General features: G+C 40.6%; 2 protein-coding genes across 4 annotated transcripts in view; one reads left to right on the top strand and one right to left on the bottom strand.

Annotated features, from left to right (window-relative positions):
* Window positions 1-11508, bottom strand: part of PRIMPOL (primase and DNA directed polymerase) — a 21296-nt gene extending 9788 nt beyond the window's left edge. The window contains exons 1-6 of the mRNA XM_074905813.1: window positions 11401-11508; window positions 10716-10836; window positions 7162-7346; window positions 6048-6139; window positions 4950-5091; window positions 3432-3579 (exon numbers count right to left, since the gene is read on the bottom strand). Of these exons, the coding sequence (XP_074761914.1) occupies window positions 3432-3579; window positions 4950-5091; window positions 6048-6139; window positions 7162-7341 (562 nt within the window). The 5' untranslated portion in view covers window positions 7342-7346; window positions 10716-10836; window positions 11401-11508. The remainder of the gene's footprint in view (window positions 1-3431; window positions 3580-4949; window positions 5092-6047; window positions 6140-7161; window positions 7347-10715; window positions 10837-11400) is intronic.
* CASP3 (caspase 3) lies at window positions 11486-26058 on the top strand. Of its 3 annotated transcripts, none has more exons than XM_074905815.1 (8): window positions 11486-11604; window positions 16831-16983; window positions 18241-18333; window positions 20920-21044; window positions 21534-21662; window positions 23612-23787; window positions 24233-24350; window positions 24625-26058. In XM_074905815.1, exons 3-8 carry the CDS (start codon window positions 18260-18262, stop codon window positions 24846-24848), a joined length of 846 nt encoding a protein of 281 aa, XP_074761916.1. In that variant the 5' UTR covers window positions 11486-11604; window positions 16831-16983; window positions 18241-18259; the 3' UTR covers window positions 24849-26058. The 3 variants fall into 3 exon arrangements, with proteins under 3 accessions (XP_074761916.1, XP_074761917.1, XP_074761918.1); XM_074905816.1 differs by having other exon boundaries at window positions 11490-11571; XM_074905817.1 differs by having other exon boundaries at window positions 11496-11604; window positions 23621-23787.

Raw genomic sequence — 26058 nt, 5'->3', positions numbered from 1 at the left:
AGAGTTTTATAGTGACAGAGGAGTTAAACACTGTACTTTTGAACTAAAAATTGCAGTAATCCCATTTAAGTCTCTGGGGTTTGTAGCTGTTACCATGGTGTCACATCAAAAATAACTGTTCTGTGTCACTCTTGGGGCTGGCAGCCGATATTATAAGCATTTCCTTAGAACTCTGGCAATCTGCTTAGCTTGACATGTGATCTGTTCCTGGTTTAGGGACACAGATTCCACACTGCTCCTAAAAATGAGAAATAGGTTTTTTAATGTTAAAAAAAATGAAAAAAATGAGTTCTGAGAAATGCTATGGCCTCTTTGTGCAGGAGTACGAATCTGAATTGTGGCCTGAAGTGATGCTTAGGCCATGGACCACGTGCATATATTAAAAATATATGGATTAAAAAAAAAAATTGCATCTACATACAGACCTGCAAGATCCAGCCTCTACTTACAAGTTTGCACTGCTCCTCCAGCTGTTCATGCTGACAAGAGCTTTCATAGATGATTCCTCAGAGCAACAAAAACATATGTCTTTTATCCAACAGTACATGTGTTCTCCCCATGAAATAACTAGACAATTCAAAAGGAAAATAAGCTTTTCTCTAACGCTGTACTGGGCTAGAAAGAAGCCCGGCACTGTGTCATTAACGATAGCACCACCGTGCTCTCATCAAGTACTAAAAGCAAAGAGCCCATCTTCCTTGTACTCTTGTGCTGGTTTTGTTTGGGATAGAGTTAATTTTCTCCCATGGATGAGTCCACGTGGGAGCAGGACACCCCAAAGCATCTGTGGCTAAGTCCACACCAGAGCAGGTACACCTCTTTCTTGTAAGGAAGCCTCTTTCTTCACTTACATTCTTGTAAGGAAGCCTCTTTGGCCATGGTTAAGCCTGTGCCACAGCAGGTACACCCCTGAAGAGACTGTGGCTCATCGATAAGGCTCCCCTCGGAGCAGGTACAGCCCTGAGGGACCACAGTCTGTGGATAAGCCCAGGCCAGAGCAGGGGCAAGGGGAGGAGTTCATTGCAATGTTCAACTCTATAACCTGGGCCAAAGGGACCAGGGGTGGATATTGTTAGGGAAATACCTTAAATTGTTGTAACCCATTATTTGAGTTGCACGTTATACGAATTACTATAGCAGGAACCACCTGAACCAATCAAGGAGAAGCCTTACAAGTGCAGCAGTGACCCAATGTGAGCTGGCTTTGGTGCCCAGTAACTCCATGCAACACACCACCTCTCCTGTCCTGAGTGACCACCATACAGAGGGAGCCCAAAGTCATGGACTAAATGAACTCACTGGACATTTGTGGACATTTTACAGACATTTCACAGGGGTGGTCCATAGAGTACAGATATGATATCTATGTATTATATCAAAGCGTGGTGGTGGCTAATGAGAATATATTGGATAGAGTGAGACCTGAGCACGATCTAACATGGAATAAGGGGTAGAGAATGTGCTGGGTTTGGCTGGGATAAAATAAATTTTCTTCACAGTAGCTAGTATAGGGCTATGTTTTGGATTTGTGCTGAAAACAGTGTTGATAATACAGGGATGTTTTAGTTACTGCTGAGCAGTGCTTACACAGAGTCAAGACATTTTCCGCTCCTCACCACACCAATGAGTAGGCTGGGGATGCACAAGAAGTTGGGAGGGAACACAGCTGGGACAGCCGACCCCAACTGACCAAAGGGCTATCCCACACCATCTGACATCATGCTCAGCAACAAAAGCTGGGGGAGAAAGAAGGAGGGGGGGCACGTTTGGAGTGATGGCATTTGTCTTTCCATGTAACCATTACACATGATGGAGCCCTGCTTTCCTGGAGATGGCTGAACACCTGCCTGACAATGGGAAGTGGGGAATGAATTCCCTGTTTTGCTTTGCTTGCGTATGCAGTTTTTGCTTTACCTTTAAACGGTCTTTATCTCAACTCATGTTATTCTCACTTTTACCCTTCTGATTCGCTTCCCCTTCTCACCAGAGGGGTGTGAGCAAGCAGCTGTGTGGTGCTTAGTTGCTGGGGTTAAACCACAACAGCTCTCTACAATCCCCTGCTAGGACACATACAGCGCACAGTAAGAAGCTACTTAAAAAACACAGGAGGTATAAAAAATTAAATACAGTATAAGCTTTACTCAAGACTGGAATGAGAGAAAGTGCAGAGCTAGAAAAAGAGGTTAAGGGTGAGAAAGGAAGACTTGGCATGAAGACAGTCAGACAGATTGTGGCCCAGCAGACAGCAGAATAAAAGCGGGAACCAGAGTGGGACCAAAATTACGAACCCAACATCCTCAGGTCTCCCTATTCTACTGCCAGCAGAAACCCAGTAACAAAGCACATAATTTCTTGTAATCCTGCTGCTGTTGTCACAGTTCTACAAATGGTAGAGTTAAATGTCACAAATCTAAATTTCATCCCTTCTAATAAACAATGAGATTATTAATATGGGATTATATAACAGCATTTCTGCTTCTTCTCCCTCACCCTATTTGTTTGAAACAAACACAATAAGGAAATAAAGGTTACAAATCAAACACTCAAATATTAAGAAATTACAAAACCAGGGCTGCAGGTGCAACATTAAATAACCCAAAGTTCTGCATTTGTAGGTTGATACAGATTTTAATTCCACCATTGGGCAAGCTGTTTTCTCTCAGTTCCTGTTTCACTCAGACAAAATTCCACTGATATTCTATGGTGCCCTCATTGTTCAATGCAGGTCTGCTTGTATATACAGAATATATATATATATATACACTAGAAGAAACCATGAACTTCAACATTAACTTTTCTTGGTACTCACCACTAGCATCTCAGTGCTTCACAAACAGTATTTTAAGAGTATGTTCAAGATACTTCCGTGAGGTGAGGAGGTATTATTATACTTATGGAGTGAAGACAACCCTGAACTGGCAAATCTTTGTGCTGGAGTTGCCATATCCCATGAAATCCCAACTTACATCACCAATTGCTTTTGGCTTTCTCTTAGCAATGGGTGGCTTGAAACTGTCCTGCCTTTCTGACCCTGTGCTTAGCACAAACCAATTGTATTTAGAGCCAATAATTACAGCTTTAATTGTTAAGACTGACATTAACCTGAAAATTAAGGAGTGATAGTCATACTGTAAAACAATTTGCAAACTAAAAGCCAGCCTTGCCAGTAGTTTTATAAATAAAACATACAGGTACAAAAAAAGTTACATTTTTGCAAACAGAAATGCTAATCATAGAGAAAGGAAGTTGAAGACGAGTTGAGAAATAATGAGGCTTAGTGAAATAGAAATAGGTAGTCATTTCTGCAGGGAATACATATTTGTTTCCACATATAATTCCATTAAAATAAATATTCAAACATGAGATGGCACTGTACTAAGTCAAAACCTCACCTTTTATTTCTAGAAAGTAAGAGAAAAGAACACACTTACCAACATGAAAATTATCCTTGAATACAGTCTTTTGGGGTAGAAATATTAAGTGTCGACTAAATTTTTCATCAGTACTGGAATCTAAATTCAAGACATCTTTGGCTGAACAATTTACATCATAAAGTTCTTTTAATTTTTGGCTGACAAGCTGAAATTATAAACATTAATTAGGCTATTTTCTCTAGCATTTTTAATAGTGTTATCTATAAAATGTAACACAAATACAGATTCTATATCTTTTTTCCAAGGTTTTTTTTTCCTAATTTTGAGCATATAATTAATTCAAACTAATTCATAGAAAATTTTAACCAAATTTGACATAGACTTTATTTCCTGAAATAAACAAGTCACTGCCTCTACTAACACTGATAAACTGAGTAAATTTTCAGTTTTTCAGGTCAAAGGCTAATTTAGGTTTTTTCCACCACTAAGCAGTTCACACCCACAGTGACAATGTGTGTAACGCAGGCTTACCCAGAATGGAAAGCAGAGGCTATTATGATACAAAGGGTTGATATGCTAATTTACTTTTATGACCCAATGAACACTAACTAAGCAGCAAACAAGATGTCTGGCTGTAAAATAGCTCTAAAAACCTTGCATAAGCTAAGGTTTTGATTACTCATGCATAGGACTGGGACTCAGAACGTAAGGGTCTGGAAGCTTAGGGTTTCAGCATCTCAGATCTCCTGCCCAGCAAATCCAGAGTTCTCTTCTTAACCTGAGGAATCTCTAGATTTCAGAATTGATCCGCAATGGAGTAAACCCCTCTGGATTCTGTATCAGTGAAGGGTCCTTTACAAAGGAACAACCTCAACCATCTTTTTCTTTCTTTTCTTTCTAGCTAGAAACATGTAAACATCAGAAGTCTCACAAATGACCACTCACAGAGAGATTTTATTGGAACAGATGATATTCTTCTAAAAACTTGTTTTCTTTTCCACCTCTGTCATATTGAATTTGCAGGGGAGCTCATTTTCCAACCAAATTTGAAATTTGCACTATTTAATAAAATTGATAATTAGCAAAGATATTTAACTTTAGATATCAAATTGATAAGTGCAGTCACCTGATGTTCTCTACGTCATCACTTAACTCAGCTACAATGAACTGCCATCTGAAGACATCTAAAATCGGGAGGGATTTATCTAAGCTTTGACATATGAGTGGACCAGTTGATAAAGGAAGTAACTGAGGAATACCTGAATTCAAATTTTATTGATGCTACTCTGAGAAATACCTAAATATTCCTTCAGTTTCATGGCCTCAAAGTGGCAGAGCACATAAAACAATCTGCAAGGCAAACTTTTTTTCTCTGTTTTTTCCTTTCACTTAAAGGGGAGAACATTTGCTTTAATTAAAACAGTACTTTCTACTTCACTACAAATAACCACTAGGTCTACAATTCTTTTTCATTTTACTACAGAATAATTAAGATAAATTGTTAAATACTTTGGTTTCACATTAAATCAATGACAAATTCATATTAATCTACAACATGACTTTGCTCCAGTTTACCTCAATTAACTTTGCAACCATGCTCTTGCCATCTGCATCAGGATTTGCTGGTTTGTAGAACTCCAAATCAAAATACAGTTTGCAAGCATCTTTTTCGGGAATTACTTCATAGCAATGCATAAGACTTGTTTTATAACCTTTCCTAAGGAAAAACAAAATTTACAACCTCTCTCAATAAACATTATACATAATTATCAGTTGCAAACAAGGATCCCACAAGTCCTAAATATTCTTTTATTTTTCAGTCAATCACCCATATCAAAGCAGCCCTATAATGCTTTGAAAAATCTGTAACCAACTTCAGCATCAAGTATCAGCAAAGGTATTTGTCTAGCCCAGAATTTAAGTTTGTATTCTCCTCCACATCTCCAAGTCTCACAATAAATACTGTCAACAGTGCTGTTGAGAATTTAAGAAACAATGGAAACTACAGTAGAAAACTTATTATCACTCATATGTCTTTAAGCACTACAATTGAGATTATACAATTTTTTTTCCAACTAAATTAAAAATGAAATTTTTTTCTTAATTTGAAAATTAGATAAGTTTGCTTTTCACACCAAAAATGACTCTTAGATTACTTTATAACCAAATGTTTCATTGTAAAACAAAAAATTGGGAAAAAAAGCTCAGTGTATGATCAAATTGTCAGTACTTGAAACTACATCACAGAGATACCAAAACCATAAATCAGTAACCAAACATTTATATTAATGCCCATTTGAACTAATGTATGACTGATCATAGAAACATGTTTGTGTCACATATTGTTATGACGCCCTGAGGAAAGCTGACAGCAAAAGCAAATCTACTGCTATTAGATTTAAGTTCAGTAGACAGGGCCTTTAATTCACAGAAAGTAACGGCAGTCTGCAACTCAAAGTTGAAACCCACTACAGAATAGATTGGTTTGTCCTTATGGAGATTTTCCCCATGGCCAAGATCAAACCTCATGCAACCCATCACAGCTCTGTGCTAGTCAGAGCAGCAGATGGCTACTGGGGATAGCTATCCAGTAATAGTTATTACTAGATAATACTACATCCAGTATATGACTCTCTTGTGGTAACATATAGGGGTACCTTTTCAAATACTCACGTGTAATAAAACCAAAGCTCTTTATATGTTGTCACAAGGTAAAACCTCTGTCCGCTTTGTGTGTTCTTTTCCAAGGCAAATACATGAACATCCTTTTTAAATAAAAACATTGAAGGGTTTGGTTTTTTTCAAAGAAACAGTCAAAGTCTTCAGAAGTTCCTATTTGACATCCATTTCTCTGGTCAAATGTTAGTAACTGCAAGTAGATCACTTAACCTTTTTCAAGCTAAGTAGCATCTGTTTTGAATTAAGAACATTATTCTGATTTCAGTATTCTGAATACATGAGTAAAAAACGTGAAGCTTTTCTTTGTTGTGCATTAATGTTTAAACACTATCTTCTCTATAAAGTTGTTTTTCTGATCAGGGGCAAGTGCATCTAGCAGGAGGAACAATGTCCTGAAAGGAATAGTATCATGGGCATGATGGCAGCATATGGCTTTATAGCAAATATTTAGACTCTGTATTATTTAAATCCAAAAATGGGAATCTAAAACCACAAAAAAAACCCTACTGCCAAGTAAGAGTTGCATTTTGGAAAACAGACTGTTGGGATTACTTAAACACCTAAAACAGTGTGGAGAAAAACCTGGTACTTTCTTTCAAAGCAGCAGACAATTTGGAAAGTATTAAACTGAAAACAGAGGATACATTTTGCATAATAATTATTTGGCTCATCATTTCTTATCATCTGAACTTGCTACTCGGATGTCACTGTAGAGCTGTATTGTTTCTATTTTGTCTCTGCCTCCTGTTTATCTCTTTCTTTGTCGGTTTTTACCTCCTCTTTCTTCCTACTCAACTCTTGCTACCTTCCCATTCTTCTGCCAACCCTGACTCCTTGCTCATCTTCAGAAGGAACAAATCTATGATGATAATGTTACCAAAAAGCACTTTTACTGTTAGAGGTTAACATCGTTAATTCATATGTTAGAACTAGTATTTCTTAGAGCTACCTCCAGTGTACTCACTGTTTCAGGATTGAGAAGAAAAAAAAAAAAAAAGAAAAAAAAGACTTGCAATCTGATAAAGGCTTTACCACACCAAGCTTTTAAGTGCAGTTTAACCTTGAAAGTACCTAAAGAGTGGAGACATTCACCTAACAAATAATTTACCTCTTTGCAGGTTTTTACATAATTGAAAGCTTCAGCTTGTCGACAAAATATTTTCCAAACAGAGGATGGCAGAAAGGGTTTGGACAGTTTTGGCCTATAAACTGGAGGAAGGGGGTTTCTTTCATAGTGAGATGCTAGTTCTTCCACTTTCTTCAGTCTTTCTTCCCATTTTCTTTTCATTTGTCCTAAAACAATTACAAGTAGTCAAATCAGTATCAATTTCTGTTTGTGACTCAATTTTAATATATCCTGTACTCATCACTGCTTTTGATTCCAGTTTTATTGAGCATACTTTATTTATTAACTGAGAGTAGCCAATATTCCAAATCAACACCCAACCTTGCTGTGATACTCATTTTAACATTAAATCTTTTTACACAGTTTTGGAAGTAAGAGATCTTCATATTAATACTATCAAAGATAAACACAACAGAATAGACACAATAAGGGAAGGCCTAGGAAATTTCTTTTTTGTTTACAGAATGATATTACATTTCTCCTCGAAAAGTATACAAACTGTGTTAACTAGCCACACAACATTAGTAAGGAGTGGAAAAATACTATTACTTCTGCTTTATAGTTGGAGAGAACAATGAGATAATTAGTTTGTATGAGTCATACAGCACTTGAGTTCCTGAGAAAAATTAAGATTTCAGCAACTCCAGTGCTGAATCTCAAACTAAAAGAATTGAAATCCAAAATGAGGGCTCCATTCTCCACTGCCAACCCTTGATATTGATCAGCAGTATTTTCACCTGCTTTAAAATCTCATGTACTTTCTTGCAAACTTAGGATAGCAAGATAGCATGTGATACAGTAATGCTTGCTATCTTGCAACCATTAAACTTCTAGTTTCATAAAGGAATCCAAATGCTACAAAGTAATGTAGTAAAGCATAAACACACATATAAATATTTGTAAGTTTAATTAACTTTTTTCCTGGGATAATTCATTGTCCCTCTGAACACCTGCAAATTGGTAAAGATCATTGATAAGAAACTGTGAAACAGGAAGAGGGGCAAAGATGAAGGTGCATCTTTTTGTTCTGCCTGGCATAACCACCTGGTTCTCGTAACAACCCCCAGTTGTTGCAAGGAAAGACAAAAACGAAACTGACTGTACTCACACGTATTCAAACCTTTAACAAGCTGGATCCACAAGGTGAGTTTAAGTATTTAAATATTCTTGTGGGCCCCAAAGCCCAAATTTTAGATCCTCTCAATCCCCCTCCAAGTTTTCCACAGTAAAAGTTCCAGGACACCTACATGCCCATGGTACATCTAAGCCTGCCAGTGTTTGGCTAGTTTAGTGCCTATGTCAAGTCTAAATAACAGTTGGGTTTTTTTCTCTTAGAGGGAACAAACATATTATCTCCATAGACCTTGTCAGTCTCCTGACCTGTGAATTTTCTTCACTCCCTTTTTATACAATTAGTTTCTTCTTTGGGAATGAAAAATGAAATTATAGGCAGCAATCAGTGTTTCTCAGAAGTGCTAGCAGAACCCTCAGTTTCATTTTGATGCTGTTGGCTCTGTTGTAAATTAACTGGGTGCAAAGCCAGTCCCTAGATCAGCAGTTTCCCACAAGGTGACCATTAAAAAGAAGGGAAGCGAAGGAGAATTCCCACAATTCTCTACACATTTCAAACCTCCTAGTTAGATCAGGACATATTTTTGCAGAAACACAGTTGGGAGGATATCTGAACCTGGGATATGGTTGATGACGCCTACTTTAAACTGAAATCTATCACTGGTTTTGCAGTCCAAATATTCTCAGATTCTCAGCAGTCGAACATCAGGTCTTTTCAAGGTCACCACAGCTCCTCTATCAACTATACCTGATACAACACATCTACTTCAAGCACGTAAATTTACACTTACAGACTAGGTGTAACTCCAGACTAGCCTTCTGAGTTTACTGGGAAATGCCCACCTCATCTTCCTCTCTTCTGTCCCACCAGAAGTAAAGGGAGTACTTACTTTTATTTTACTTGCCAGATAGAAATTTTGTCACCAACACGTTTGGACTGCAGTGTTTTTTGACTCAGCGGAATGATTGCATGAAGACCCTGGGAAAATATATCTCCTGGGTGATGACTTTAAGAACTTGCTATTTCGTTTTCCCCTTTGGATGGAAGACTATTTTTTTTAGTTATGAGGCCAGTGGGCACCTGGTATTTTTATACCTTAGATGGCTAGGGTTTTTGTCTTTTTGGTTCATTTTGGGTTGTTTTTTTGTTTGGGATTTTTTTTTTTTTTTTAAAGGAATGGACTTGCCACCTCAGAAATAGCAATTTTCTCCCTCATGCTACAGGGGAAAGACAAACACAAATGCATGATTTCATCATATGTGTCCCTACATTTTAGCAAAACAATAACAACAAAAAAAACCCAAACATGCTCAAAAATGGGGTAATGACTTTAAATTGAAAGGGGGTAAATTTAGATTAGATGTAAGGATGAAGATCTTGACTGTGAGGGTTGAGAAACACTGGAACAGGCTGCCCAGAGAAGCTGTGGCTGCCCCCTCCCTGGCAGTGTTCAAGGCCAGGTTGGACGGGGCTTTGAGAAACCTGGTCTGGTGGAAGGTGTCCCTGCCCACGGCAGGGGGTTGGAACTAGATGATCTTTAGTCCTTTCCAACTCAAACCATCATATAACTCTCTGAAAAATCTGTAACAATTATGACAAAACACGCTATCCACACCTGAAGAGAAATGAAGCTTAGACATGCAAATCAATCACTGCCCAAAATAACATGATTACACTTGTTTCCTGGCCAGAGTGTATCATACAGCACAGTTCTATGGCAGAATTCATGCTCCTCAACACTTATTAGTGTTGAAATTTTCTCCCAGCTACTGCTTCAGCCTTAGAAGAACATATTAAATAACTTCCCCCTAGTGCTAAATTTTTTAACATGAATCAAAAATAGCTTAGTTACCCTTATGTTGAGCTGAACTGGCAAACACTACTTATCTTCCTTCAACAGTAAGAAGTAGCATCAAATTTTCATCTTGCGCTCTTAAAAAAGCACCTTCTACAATTAAGATTTGAGGAATTTTGTGTAAAATGCAGATATTAGACTTGATAAGACCTCAAAAAGAAGGCTACTGACTGTTGGGAGAAGCTGGAAAACTAAGTTTCTAATGTTAAACTTACTGTGTCTCAGAATCACAGAATCATTCAGGTTGGAAAAGACCCTTGGGATCATCAAGTCCAACCACCAGCCCTACTCTACAAAGTTCTCCCCTACACCATATCCCCCAACATCTCATCCAAACGACCCTTAAACACATCCAGGGATGGTGACTCCACCACCTCCCTGGGCAGCCTATTCCACTGTCTGACCAATCTTCCTGTGAAAACTTATTTCCTAATGTCCAGTCTGAACCTCCCCCGTTGCAGTTTAAAGCCATTCCCTCTTGTTCTATCGCTATTTACCTGTGAGAAGAGACCAGCACCAACCTCTCTACAATGTCCTTTCAGGTAGTTGTAGAGAGTGAGGAGGTCTCTTCGCAATAAAGGCCAATGTACAGATATGAAACTAACTGACCTGAAAGTTGATGATGAAGCTGAAACTAGCCCTCGGCCTCAGCTGTTGCGCAAGGACGCCAGTAGGCAGGTATACTCAGATGGCATTTGTTGATCGGCTGTACGATTTCCAAGCTTTCACCCTGCAGCGGTGAGAGATAAACTCCGCCGTAAGTGGAAGGTCCTGCTCTGATACGGTCCAGTCCATCCGTGTTTATCTAGTTCGCTAAAATCTGAAAGATCGCCTCTCGTTTGGTAATCATCCCCACAAATTACTTAAAACGGCGATTATCTTTATCAGTCACCAAAGGTACATTTTTTCCAGCACACGGCAGGAACCAGCAGGGTTTGGGGTACGCGCAGCAGCACTAGGCGCACTCGGGGGCCGCTCGAACAGGCCCGGCGCTCAAACCCGCCTCAGGCCCGCGTGGGGTAACCGGGGCGCGGCTCCAGCCGAAGGCCGCGGGTGCCCGCGTTTCCCCGCGGGACCGAGCGCAGCCGAGGGGCCCGGCCCGCCGCTGCAAGCCCCGCGCCAGGAAGAGGGGGAGCGGCGGCTGCCACGGCACCGGGGGCGACGAGGGCGGGCGCCCCGCGCGTCTCCTCAGCCAGGGCGCCGGGCTCGGCCTCACGCCGCCTCCCCTCGGGGCCGGGAGCTGCCTCGCACGGCGGGAAGGAGCCGCGGCGTGGGGGATGCGGGAAGGACTCACCGCCACAGCCCGGCGCTGCCGCCCTCGGCGCTTGAACTACGTGTGGTGGGGGCGGGCTCCCCCGCCCGGCGCGGGGCGGAGCCGGAGAGGCCGCCCGGCGGTTGCCTACCCCCCGGCCCGGACTCCCTCCCTCCCTCCTTGCCGAGCCGCGGCGAGCCCAGGGGAAGGCAGGTCGGAGCGCGGCGCCGGTGCAGCGGGAGGACGGTAGGGCTGGCGGGCGGCGGGGGGAGGTGCAGGGCTGCGGGCGCGGCGGCGAGGCCGAACAAAGCGGTGTGGGGGGGGTGGGGCTGGCCGGTGCCCGCCCGGGGCCGGGCTGCGGCTCCGCGGGGCCACGGGCCGGCAGGGAGCCGGCGGAAGGGAGCGGGAGCCGCCCCACACCTGGGCCGGGGGGGAGCCGCGTCTGGCCCGGGGCGGGCCCGTCTCCGCGCCGCCCGCCCGCTCCCCCGGCTGCCCGCGGGGCTCCTGCCGCGGCAGGGCCGGCGGGCGGGCGGCGGTGGGGGGCCGATGTCCCCGCTCCGGCCGCAGCGGGGGGAGACCGGCCGCAGCGCCGCCCCAGCGCTCGCCGCTTCCCCCGCCCCGCAGGGAGAGCGCGGGGGGCTTAGCCTGGAAGTTATCTTAGTTACTCAGAAGCTTAATGCAGACTGCTTGCTAATTTAAGCCTGGTTTTGTGGAGAAGCTGACTAAACAAAAGAAAAAGGGAGGAAAAAAAAAAAAGAGATAAAAACTGCTCTAATTTTAAACTGCTTTCTGGTGTCCCGCCCATAGACTGTTAGCTAACTGGAAATAGGGCCTTAAACTGCATTTGGATCTCCCAAAATAAGGCTTTGGATACAGCGGGTTAAACCTCATCCGGAAGACGGCTCTGCAGCGACCTGGCTGCTAACAAAGAGTGAGTGTGCGGCGGCTGAGAGGCATCACCCCAGGATGGGGCCACAGTGGTGCGGACCGTCGCCTCCACTCTGCTGATCCTGCCAGGCCCTCACATGCGCTGTGACTAACTTTTTGTAGCATGTAGAAGGCCCTGTCCGAGGTGTTGTCAGTCTGTTCTCTGCTAGGTTGAAGGATAGTGTTGGTAATCTAATCTTTTACCCTCTAGTTAGTAGTGATCTTCTTTAATTATTTGCTTCTTGTCAGTTGGTAGGTTTGAAAATAACACAGCTTGCCCTTAATAGCCTTGTCAGGCTCCTTAATATTAGTTGCAGTGGTGATGTGGTTACTAAGTACAGGTGAAAGAATAAGGAAAGGTCCCACCTACTCACAGAATAAATTCAGGTTTTGCTAAATTTGCAGATTAATGCTGACTAAGTAAAAGTTTGTTTGCTTTTGGAAGATCAGAGTGTTGGCCCAGTGTCAGTGCTTTCCAACAACTACTTCCAGACCAAAAGGAATGTGAAGGGCTGTCACAATATTGGCGTGTTTCCATCAGTGGTAGCAGTATTTAACAAGGGAATAATGCCACACAGAAAATTTAATGGTATAGTTCAAATATTCTTATTTTTTTCATACAGTCAGCTTCTATGTTTTCTCTCCCTTATTAATTAGATAATTATTGGTTATCATTATATATTGTAGAATGAAAAACTTAATTTGCACGTCTGCATTAGTATTGCAATGTGCCATGTATATATTTATGTACATAAAAGACCTTCTTTGAATGCTTGACATCTTCTCTTGCAGTCATGTGAGGTGGAAAACTGCCCTTTTCTAATCTTTAAGGACATGTCTTACAGTACTGGTTTCTGTTTTGGACATGTATTTTAGTTCTGCTACAATCATTGCTTTGTAGCAGCTGACATACCAAACATGTGTTGTCTTGTCTCCTGTGGTTTGCATATTTCAAGATACAGTTGGTAACTAGACACAATTCAGTTATTTGCTTCCTTCTCTGAGAAGCTTTTGTATTATTTTATCACAATATTTCTATTGTTAGATCACAATTTTAATAAATACTGCTTTAAAAAGAAACCTGATAGTTCTTATGGCAGTGGTGATATATGATGATGTGAATTTATTTTCATTACGTCCAGACAGAATAAGTAAATCCAGGCTGGAATGGAGTAAAAACATTGTTTTATTTATCATTTTCCTATCAAAAGAAAAGCATTGGATCAATGCATGATAGCATAGTTTTGGACCTTTTGAACCACTTTATTTTTTACTGCTCAGTACCTGTAAATGTCATTGTAGCATCATCTTTATATTCACTATCTCTGTCTCATAGAGTTTTTCAAAAACTTTATATTTTTTCTGATAAAATATTGTAAAATAAGTTTCCTAAAACCTACAGAACATATTCTGCTAGATTAGAAAAATGCTGTTGCTCACTTCAGCTACTTATTTTTTAAGTTTCCTTACAGTTGAAAGCTCGTCTGACCTAAGCTTTCAGAGAAAAGAGTATCAAGGAGCAGAATAACAATTTAAAATTAAATTCTTACTTCATTGTCCTGATTTTTTTTCCCCTATCCCTAATAGCATGAGATCATCCTCTACAGGGAATGTATTCTGCTTGACATGTGCATTCTGCTTGACAGAACATGACATCATTGCATTACCTAAACCAAGATGAGGCAATTCTTAGTAGTCTGTTAGAATCAGCACTGTCCTCGAGAGACGTTGCTGTCACTCTGACTAGTGCTTTAGAGCAGAAAACATGCTGCCAATTAAAACGTGCATTTGAGTGCCTAGCAACAAAACAGATACCTCTTTGTGGATGTCTTTTTTTCTTTAAAGAAAAAGTGCAGGTGACTTGGTGCTTTAAGGTGCTCAGAAATTGATGGATCTTAAAGGTCAGTTACAGATTCTATTCTGAAGATAAAGCATCTGTATTTTTAAATACTATCGTATTATACAGTTTTTCTTCACTATCTCTCTCGCTTCTGTAAACACTCAGACAATATCCAGCTGTGGTGCAGTAGAGTGCAGTAAGCTCTAACACTTCATTAAACAATTTAAACTGTAAGCTGTCAGCTAGACATGCAGAGGCTTTAGTAAGAAATATATTTATGGTATTAAAAATGTGGCTTACATTTTTCAGAAACAAAGTACTGTAGTTCATTGTAGTTGTAGGTTTTGCTAACTGCTACTTCAAATTTCATTGTTTCTTTGGCATTGGATCAAGGAAAGCAGTGTTCAAGTTTTAAGGTTGCAAAAGTGTCAAGGAGATAAGTATTTAAGGTCACTGAAATATTGAAGGTCTCTCTTACTGTTTGCAGCATGCTTTATCAGTTGTGTTATAGAAGCATTCAGTGGTTCCCAGTTTGGTGAACAGCAGCAGGCTTAGTAGGCAGTGTTATTCCCACCAGTTTACTAAAAACCAATCCCTAATGGGATGCAACAGTTTGACTGGAGCACACCTGATATGAATCCAAGGCAGCCTAATGATTCCAAGGTCTCATCTGTTGGCCAGAGAGTTGGTGGCTTTCCCTATACTTTAGATGAGTTTTTCTCTAAGTAGTTATTGGTAGCCCAGGTTGGCTCATATGAGAGACAGGAGGTGACCACAGCTCACGTAGGCACGTTTACTAGTTTACACTAGCTGGTTTGTGTACTTGCACTGCAGATCTTCACAGTGCTAGACAGCTGGGATAAACACCTGGGCTTTTAGCAGAAGTTGAATTCCACGCTGACATGGCTACACTGCTCTCAGCACTCCTGCTGGCTAGTTTCGATAATGGAGTTGGTATGTGATACTGTGGTTTTTTAGATGGTGTGGTTCTTCATTACTGTTGGCAGACAAAGAACAAACGAGATAGATAGAAAGTTAACTTTTCCCCGTCTCTCCTGTTAGTCCCAGCCACAATGAAGGGTTTGGTTGTGCTTCTCCAGAAGAATGATCAGCATGAGTTGCATCAAAATTATGGGTCAGTCTGGTTGAATGTTTTCCTATAAAGAAAAGTTTTGTTCAAGTATCAGGCTAAGAGCTCAGGAAAGCTGGGAACCAAAGCCAAGGATGATTGTGGTAGGGACAGTGTTGAAAGAGGCATAGAAACTCCTGAAAGCTGGGCTCTGCTGGGGCAGGGGCACTTCTAGCATTCTTGTCAATGAAAGCCTTACGTTCACCTCCCAGGGATCAGAAGCTCTGCTTTTCAGTTACAGCTGAGTGGACACACCAATTGTCACTCTAGACTAGATTTTGTTGTGGCCCTCGTTTGAGTGACTGGTGGGGTTTTTTGGTAGCAGGGGAGGGGGCTACAGTGGTGGCCCCCTGTGAGAAGCTTCTCAAAGCTCCCCTGGCTCCAAGTTGGACCTGCCTTTGCACCAAGGCTGCACCAATTAGCGATGGGAGCCGTGCCTCTGTGATAACATATTTAAGAAGGGGAACCTGGGAGGAGTGGTGAGGAGGTGTCGAGAGGAGAACATCTGTGTGAACACCGAGGTCAGTGGAAGAAAGGAGCAGTGGGGGAGGTGCACCAGAGCAGAGACACCCCCCCCCTGTATCCCATGGTGAGAAGGCAGGTCCACCCCCCTGCCACCCATGAAAGTCTACAGTGGAGCAGATACCAATCTGCAGCCTGTGGGGGACCCCACGCCAACCCACAGGTGCCTGGACCCCATGGGAAGAAGGCCCCACTGTTGTAGCTCGGTGCTGGGAGGATTGCAACACATGGGGGTGACCCACACACCCTTGGGAGTGACTCATGTCACAGAGCTTGTGGAGGACTGTCTCCTGTGAGAGGAGGACTGTGCTGGAGCCGGGGAGGAATGACAGAAGTTCCACCCCTCCCGAGGTGGAAAAAGTGGCGGGACTGACTGCACCCCCCGTTCCCTTCCCCCTGTGCCACTGGAGGGGAGAAGGTAGAGATATCGGGAGCAAAGCTGAGCCCTGGAAGAAGGGAGGGATGGGGGAAGGTGATTTCAAGATGCGGTAATGCTTCTCATGGTCCTCCTCTGTCTGCTACATGTTGCTGTTGTTAGTGTTTGTATTAAATTTTATGTTTGTTTTTTCTTCCTCTAACGAGTCTGTCTTTTGCCTGTGCCTTGAAGGATGAGATCATTCCTCACTGTCCTTATCTCAAGTTCCTGGGCCTCTTGCTTCCCTCCTTCCCAGCACTAGGGGGAAGGGGGGAGTGAGCAACTGCGTGGTGCTCAGTCGCCCTCTGAGCACAAACCACGACAGTTGTCAATGCTAATGCCCCCTGCCCAGTGATAAGGCATAGGGTTGGGACACTGTCATGCCACGGGTCTTAGGTACTTGAACTACCCTTTGGAAGTGCTTATCTTTTTTCACGTATTTCTCAATTCCTTCTAAGGAGTTAGACTTTGAAGTTAGTATGAATGAATCCAGATCATGGTGCTAGGCAGGCAAGTTCAGCATCATAGTTGTAGTTCCAGACCCATGATACTGTCTTTAAAGTGAATTTCTAAAATATAAAGCAGTCATGTATTTTAGAAAATAAAGCTTATTTGATACTTTTGTAATTTGATTCTCAGGAAATTTCCAGTGTGCTGCTATTTTACATGATACAGCTCTCAAGACTGGAATAATTTTATGAGCAAGAAGACTTCTTAATTACATCAGTGCTCCAAGACACAAAGAAATAGTATTCAGAGTAACCTGGAAGATCTTTTGAAGTCACTAAAAATGTAAGTAAATGTCTTTTAAGAAGCAAGGAAAGAGAGTTATACATACCCAGGTTAGTGCTTCTGATGCATCAGTAATTGTTTCCACAGAAAATAGAATTCATGATGTACTAGCTAGGTATAGCTATGAAGTTTAAGAGATAATACAACATGATGGTGTAGGATAGCAAATATAGTTTGCCACCAAAGAACCTAAGTCTTAAATAAGAATCTTCATCATATCTGACTAGCAAATCTTACTACTTGGTCTGATTATTTATACATCCCTACTTAACACAAATATACCTGCTAAGTAAGTTTCTTGAAAATTCTTGTCTTGTAGTGCCTTGTTTGTTTCTTGAGGTCAAAGCACTTATTTCTTTTATAAGCATATTACTTTGTCCTATCTGGCAATTTAACTTTATGATGCTTAATCCTTTTCTGAATCCTGAGTTAAAGGTACCCTGTGGTAATGTGTTCCATGAGTATACACAAGAGTAATTGGGAGGGAGGTTTATTGCTTTTAAATTGATTTCTGGCTTGGTATCAATCGTCATTTCTTGTCCTGTGTTCTGATCAGAAGTAAATAGCAGCCCACAGCATAGAGTTTCATCGTTTTATCAACTCTTTAAAGTTACATTGTTGTGGTTTTCTGTTATTTATATTGCGGTTGCCTTCACATACACCAGTTAGGACTGGATGCAGTGATGTTTCATTTGAAACGGAATGCAGAGGAATTATTTATTTCTCTAATCTTCTGTGTTAGTCTTTGCACATATCTGATAACTTGTATTGCTTGGTTTTAGATCTCAATTTCTGTATTAGTCAGATGGAAGGATCCATATATGACATGATAGTTATAATATTAAAATGCTACTAATGCATGTAGGGACATTACAATATTTTAAAGATTGTTTTCAATTTGTTTGTCTCTTATCCTGCTTTTTGTAGGCATTTTCAATTATTTAGTCACAGGGATCTGCAGACTTTTTCCCAGAGGTGTTTTAGAATGCAATAATTTAGAAACATATTTCATGTTCTTCTTTCAAATATAAGATTTGTAGGGATTACTCAGAATTTATCTTTTTTGCCTACCAATACTAATACTCCTAGGCTAATTATTCTGGTGAATATCCCCTTATAACATTCCTGTTTTCTCTAAAAAAATGTTCTCTGGTTGTGTAAGGCTTTAAGGAAACCTAACAAAAATTAAGCATTCTGAAGGTATTATTTCATATGAAAATTATCTGTCATAAATTTCTATTTTATTATGTTTTCAAGCTGATAACTGAGAGCCATAATGGCAGCCACAGGAGATGGGCCACATTCGAGGGAAGATCTGGCAGATGCAAAATCTATTCCTGCTTCCAAAGGGTAAGTGAGGTGATTTTAGTTTAAGTCTTCAATTTAAGTCTTGCAGAATCTTGTATTATAACACAAAGCGAGAGCCATGGAAGAAATAATGCCAAAATGAAAAGTTTCAATTATAAATTATAATAATCATAAACAACTACTAGAGTTGTTGTACTGAGTTTGAAAACATACAGCCTCTGACAGAACAGGCCACATGTATGTACAAGAAACTAAAATGCGAAACATTTGAGGTGCACTTAGACTTGGCTTACAGTATTATCAAGTGGTTAAGCTGTTCTTGAAAAGAGACTTCTCTGTCTCACCCTGGGCTAAATGTCCACCCCTTTCCTTTAACTGCTTCTAGATTGAAGCAGCTGAACCTGTGGCAGTCAGTTCAGCTGCTTGAGCTGAGCTACTCTAGGGTTATATGTGTGGAAGCACAAGTGCAAGGGGAACTTATGGCGTGGGAGGGGGTAAACACAGGCCTGTTCTTCCTGGTGACAGCTAGTTTTTACACTGGTGTAGCACTATCATCAGATTATGCTCTCTCTGGGAACTTAATTTGTTTCTGAAGACATTCTTTTCAGTATTTCAATGAAAATTAGATTTAAAAGCATTATGGTTTTTTTTTATTTGTAGAATACAATAGCAGGCCCCAATCTTGTAACTTGCCCATGTGCTTAAATGAGAAAATCTATACCAGCTTTAGTGTATATGGACTGACTAAAATTGACAGCCATTGCAGTCATGAGTGGTGGTGTATCACAGAATTGTCTAGGTTGGAAAAGACCTTGAAGATCATCCAGTCTAACCATTAACCTAACACTGACAGTTCCCAACTACACCATATCCTTCAGCGCTATGTTGACCCGACTCTTAAACACCTCCAGGGATGGGGACTCCACCACCTCCCTGGGCAGGACATTCCAACCCTAACAACCCGTTCTGTAAAGAAATGCTTCCTAATATCCAGTCTAAACCTTCCCTGGTGCAACTTGAGGCCATTACCTCTTCTCCTATCGCTTATTACTTGGTTAAAGAGACTCATCCTCAGCTCTCTGCAACCTCCTTTCAGGGAGCTGTAGAGGGCGATGAGGTCTCCCCTCAGCCTCCTCTTCTCCAGACTAAACCCCCCCAGTTCCCTCAGCCGCTCCCCGCTCCCCGTACGACCTGTGCTCCAGACCCTGCACCAGCTCCATTGCCCTTCTCTGGACACGCTCGAGTCATTCAATGTCCTTTTTGTAGTGAGGGGCCCAAAACTGAACACAGGAATCGAGGGGCGGCCTCACCAGTGCCAAGGACAGGGGTAAGATCCCTTCCCTGTCCCTGCTGGCCACGCTAGTGCTGACACAAGCCAGGATGCCATTGGCCTTCTTGGCCCCCTGGGCACACTGCTGGCTCCTGTTCAGCCGGCTGTCAATCAACCCCCCCCCCAGGTCCCTCTCTGACTGGCAGCTCTCCAGCCACTCCTCCCCAAGCCTGTAGCGCTGCTGGGGGTTGTTGTGGCCCAAGGGCAGCCCCCGGCATTTGGCCTCATTGAAACTCCCCCAGTTGGGCTCAGCCCATGGCTCCAGCCTGTCCAGGTCTCTCTGCAGAGCCTCCCTGCCCTCGAGCAGATCAACACTCCCACCCAGCTGGGTGTCATCTGCAAACTGACTGAGGGGGCACTCGATCCCCTCGTCTAGATCATCAGTAAAGATGTTAAACAGGAGTGGCCCCAAAACCGAGCCCTGGGGGACACCACTCGTGACCAGCTACCAACTGGATTTAACTCCGTTCCCCACAACTCTTTGGGCCCGGCCATCCAGACAGTTTTTTACCCAGTGAAGCGTGTGCCCATCCAAGCCACGAGCAGCCGGTTTTGCCAGGAGAATGCTGTGGGAAACAGTGCCAAAGGCCTAGACAACCTTGACTTGTAGTTGGTGTGCTTATAAGGCAGAATTACAGCTGCATATGGAGTCTTGGTCTTTCTAGGTTTTGAATACTTACTTGTGAAAATTCAATGGTAAAATGACTTTTGGTTAGAATTTACTATCTCAGAGCTGATCATGTCTCCAGGTATGTAGCTTTCAAAAGGTGATAGTAAAAAAATCCAACTGATTTCTTATTGATATAATAATTGGTTTCCTTAAGCTGATTTTTCATATTCTCCTGTGCAGAGGCATTATCATTCTAGACACAGTTCTTCCTTGATTCTTTAAATTTTAAGCTTGTTACAGATTGCATGGAAGATTATTACAAGTACAAATGACCCTCCACTTTTTTTAAATTACTTGTCTATGTGCACATTTTACCAAACTCGAAACAAAAGTTTTATTTGGGAGCATAACTCTACAAAGTAGTTTGTTTTATTTTAACATCTGTGCAAGTACAGTCTTCACAAGCCTTAAGTCAGATCTACCAACTGATTTCACAGATGTAACTTAGAATCACAGAATGGTTTGGGTTGGAAGGAACCTTCCAACCTCTTGGGTTGCTGTGAGAACTTCTACAGGACAAGAAGCAAACCAGTTTCGTTGGTTTTTCTGAAATAACTGTATTTTATTATTATTTTGAAACTAGAGTGATCAGAGATTAATACCTAAATTTTGTCTGATTTCTCTACAGAAGGAACCTACCTGCTAGCAAGTCTATGGACTCTGGAATTCTGCCAGACTACAGTTACAGAATGGATTATCCAGAGATGGGAGAATGTGTAATAATAAACAATAAAAACTTCCACAGACAGACTGGTACCACTTTCAAATGTTAAAGTTTTATCCTTAATTTAGATAAACTAGTGACATGTATCGTTCTTCAAAATTAAATATGCAGGCTAATTTTGATTGCAATCTAAAATTAAGTGATTTGAATGGGTGTGATTCATTTCAGTGCATTCTTCCAAATGTGCATAGAGGGAACATGCAGGATATAGCAGTAATGGGGAGAAAAATTGATAGGCAGTAAAAGTCCATTTTACCTTTTAGTCATGATTTCTGTTTTGCAAATGAAATCCTTTTTTATGTCTTTAGGTAGGTAGATACAAGAAGAAGGAGTAGATAAATATACAATATAGGTACAGAGAGAGGTAGATGATGTGCATATGTTAACAGTTTGTTCTGTTAGAGTGTGTCTGGAATAATATTCCAGACTGATACAGATATAAGTGAGAAAATAATATGACTCAATGAGACCCTGCCATCTATATCATATAAAAAATAATACAATTCTCTTCTGTATAGGGATGTTACCCCGTTCAGGTACAGATGCAGATGCTGCAAGTGTCAGAGAAGTTTTTATGAAGTTGGGTTATAAAATAAAGATCAACAATGATCTTTCAAGCGGGGACATTTTTAAACTATTGAAAAATGGTAAGTAATATAATGATCAGTGAGTGTATTAAATAAAATGCTGTTTCCAAATACGTTTCTAGCCCTCACATCTCTTTTTCCATAGTTCTTTTAGATGATATTTCACACCTACCAGTGGTTTATTACTAAGGATGGCATGTACATCATAGTTTCTATGTTTGTTCATCTTTGCTATCTCTCCATCTTTTATGCCATGACTGTTGTCTCTATATCCTTTCTCATCTAAAGAAGGATGGAAAAAAGGCTGAAACTTAAATGCAGACTGATTTGTATTCTGACCCTGGGATCACTGAAGCTCTGTGAATTGGAAAGAAACTTGCTTAACTGAGTAGAGGGGTTCTGGGCTATATGCTTAGTGGTGTGGCCCAAAGAGGTGTTCTGATCCAGGGGGGGTTCTGGTTGAGGGACCAGAACTGCAAGTGTGTGAACTGGATATATGTCGTTTCTTCTAGAGAAACAACTTGTGGTTTGTTTGACTTGTGAAACAAAACACCCTTCTGTCAAGTTGAGAGCTTTATACTGCTGTTTGTGTTAGTCCTACTTTGTTTGGACTTGGCTACATCTAGACCAGTAAATTAAATGATGTATGGAGGTATCTGTAGCCCTGGAAAACAGTCCCTTCTAGTTAACTGTTGGAATGTTCTCTGGCATGCTAGTGCTCTCCCAGGCTTTTCCAGGTCACAGTTCCACAGTAACCGTGGTCCTGGGATTAGTCCCAACAGCCAGTTAGCCTGCAGCAATCCTCTTTGGTCTTTTTTTTTCTTTTTTTTTTTTTAAATGTGTTTGCTAACATATATGTAGGTTCTTTAGTGCCAGTTAACATTTATGCCAGAGAATGCTCCCAGGCATGGATAATTCGTTAGTATAGTTGCAGCTTGTCTGTTGACAGTAGCTGAAAGTGGAAACACCTCTGTCTTACCTGTGGTATAAGGCCTCCAAATAGACAGTCTAAACTACAGATTGCAGCCTAACTAGAGATTCCCAAAAAAACAGCCTTTCCTGACTCTTCTAGATGCAGTGTTTGTCTGTAGATTGCAGAAATACTTGAATGTGAATTGCTTGAGAAAAATCTAAATAGCTCAGTTTTTCCAGAAAAAAAATTCAGGGTTTTGGCAAGCTTTTAACAGAAGACTTCAGCTTTTGAGATGGTTACACTTTTCATCTACAAAATCTTGCATCTTCTTGAGTTTCACACTCAGAATTCCTTTTGGAACCTTTCTTTTAAATGATGTTTGTATCTTTTCATATATTTAAAACAATTGTCTTGGTCCTCAAGTACAATCCCTGCAATGTCAGGCAACAGAAGACATCAGAGAATATCTGTTCTATGCTGTTTGTATACCACAAGATGGAAAAAAAAATAAATCTACAGACACTTTATATGAACCTTAAATGTCTTTCAGTACAAAATTCAGAGGCTTGAAAAATCTTTCTAGACCTTACTACAGGGCAAGAGTGAGAGAGAGAAGGGTAATGCTAGTACCCAAGTCCCTGCAGCAGCAACAATTTTCATGCTTCATTCAGTTCCTGAGGAATCCAAGTAGATGAAGCATCTCCGATTGGAAAGAGAGGCAGGACTTCACCATCCTTTCCCAAAACTCAGAACTTCCCATTAGTCCGATCCCAGATCACAAGACTCTTGGTCATTACTGCATGAGCAAGGTGTACCATTCAGACACTGTGGGAACACCCTCTTCGTCTCCTCACAGAGTTCCTGGCCCAGTTCTGTGGCCATGTCTTAGAATGGATAGGGTTGGCCTTTATTTTGGGGCTTTCTGTGTCCAGCCTGCTGCAGTAAGTTAGGCTGGCTCCTTTTGTTCAGAAGTAGAAACTAGTTGGAAGTTTCTAAACATGAGAATTAGAAGACTTCTGTCACATAGGAAGCATCAGATGTTCAGAGCTTTTAGCATATGCAAGAATTTAAGATAATTCTCTTTTTTTCTTTCGAGTTTCTGAAGAAGACCACAGCAAGCGAAGCAGTTTTGTTTGTGTGTTGCTAAGCCATGGTGATGAAGGATTAATCTATGGTACAGATGGCCCTCTTGAACTGAAAGCACTAACAAGCCTTTTCAGAGGTGACAGGTGCAGAAGTTTAGCAGGAAAACCCAAGCTCTTTTTCATTCAGGTGACGTACAGCTGAACAATGATCATCAAATCAGCTGGATACTTAACAAAAATGTTATTTTTCATTAATTATTAGTGAAAAAAAGTTAATTATTTCTAAAATTGATTTAAATGGCTTCTCTTCAGGTCTAAAAGTGATACAGCCTGCCCTATTAGGTAGGCAGTATTTGTAATAGCTGAGACTGCATTATCTTAATTCTATGGATTGAGTAAAATCTCTCTGAACACTATTCAATATCGTAGTGCATTTCTGAACGAACTTTTGAATTAATATCTATCTTACTGAGCCTGTCTAATGGAAATGTGATATATAAATTCTTGTTATTTTTGCAGTTTTTTTATCGGGATATTATAATCTTTAAAATAAACAAAAAAGATCAGTGTTCTGCTCATGATCACTGCCTTTCTTTTTTATTTTATTTTCCATTCTTTTTCCCACTAAATAGGCTTGTAGAGGGACAGAATTGGATTCTGGTATTGAGGCAGACAGTGGATCAGAAGAAACAATGTGCCAAAAAATACCAGTAGAAGCAGACTTCTTGTATGCATATTCTACAGCTCCAGGTGAGAGACTTGCAAAGCAGATAATTTTCCTGCCTTTTGATTTTCTACCTTCTTAAAGTTCTCTTAGATTAGAAAAGATGAGAGGATTATAAAAATCTTTTGAGTTGGAATTTGGAGAGATGATAAAATCTGTATTTAGTTACTTGGTGGTTTTAAGTTTTTATTTTAAAATGTGGATTCCTATTGGAAACAATGCGTTGTTCCCCTAATTGCTATCCTGTCCTGTATCAGAGGCTGCTACATCTGATCAGTTTGACATCTCTTTCTTCCACAGGCTATTACTCCTGGAGGAATTCAGCTGAAGGCTCCTGGTTTATTCAGTCACTGTGTAAAATGCTGAAGGAACATGCAAGGAAACTTGAACTCATGCAGATTTTAACTCGTGTAAATCGCAGAGTGGCAGAGTATGAGTCCTGCTCAACTCGGCAAGATTTTAATGCAAAGAAACAGATTCCATGCATTGTCTCTATGCTCACCAAAGAATTTTACTTCCCTTGATAAAGGAATTTTTCCATTCATGTTTTTATCTGTAATTTATATGCAATGTTAGTATGGAATACCACTTTTAAATCTGAATTACTGTTCACTACTGTGTGTGGCATAATGAACTGTCTCAAAGTTAGATATGTCCATTATTAGAAGTAAAACATAGTATGGCTATGTTAGAAATGCAAACTTGAGTAGCTGAAGCATAGGCAAATTTGAAAGTTGTGCTCTGAGTATCTTGAAAAATTAGGAAGAGGAGACTGAAAAAAGATCAGATCACTTATCAGATCTATCTGGTGCTACATTTCACTTTGAAGGGGTAAAGAAAAGAAACAGTTCTTGTAAATAGTTTCATTTCATATCTTTGCCAGTAGGAAGAAGATTCAGGACGTGATATGTATAGTAACGATAATACGATAGTGGTGGTGTCATACATTTCTTCTTAACTCAAGTTCTTAAAATTTAGGTTATAAATAACCTAAGCTGTTTTTATAACTTAGGGCATAAATGGTGGAAAACAGCCATTTAATTTTTTACATACAATTAGGAAGCACCTTTAGAATACAGTCCATTTTTTCCTGATCATTTTATAACTTTTTGTATGGAATCTTAGGTAAAGCAATCATATCAACATGGTAGCCGTTTCAAAATAAATTTTGTATTCTGACCTTGAAGCTGAGTGACTAAGGGACCAGTCTTGCAGAATTCCTTTTTCTGCAGCTTCTTAAGTGGGGGAGCTGTTGGGGCATATTTTGGGCTATAAGAATCAGTGCAAAAAGAAGTCTACATTCTGACTAGTCTGCTTTCTTCTTTCTGGCCATAAATAAAAGTGGGTTTCCCTTGTGCTGTGTGCATACCACATTTAATCTGTGCGGAAACCTAGATTTGCGATACCGGAGAAATTTCACTTCTTAACTCTAATCAATTTGAGTTAATTACATGACTTTAGCCAAAATATGCTAACAAATAGTAAATTTGTATTTCTTGACTCTAAATTTTGTGGGACAGGCTTGTACAAAATTATAAAACACTTTTATTGATGTTTCAGCTTGTGGCAGTGTTTTTGAGAGGAAGACAGAATGGTAAATGACTATAGGGTGCTTATAAAACAAGACTTAAAACTCTTTAAATTTTGTAGCATAAACAATGTTAGCAAATCGATGGTCACTTCCAGAGGCATCTGGGGTTTTTTTTTAAATTAAATACTGTTTCCTAAATTGTA

The sequence above is a fragment of the Athene noctua genome, chromosome 4, assembly GCF_965140245.1.
Source record: "Athene noctua chromosome 4, bAthNoc1.hap1.1, whole genome shotgun sequence".
Lineage (NCBI taxonomy): Eukaryota > Metazoa > Chordata > Aves > Strigiformes > Strigidae > Athene > Athene noctua.
This window is presented reverse-complemented; position numbering and strand designations above follow the sequence as displayed.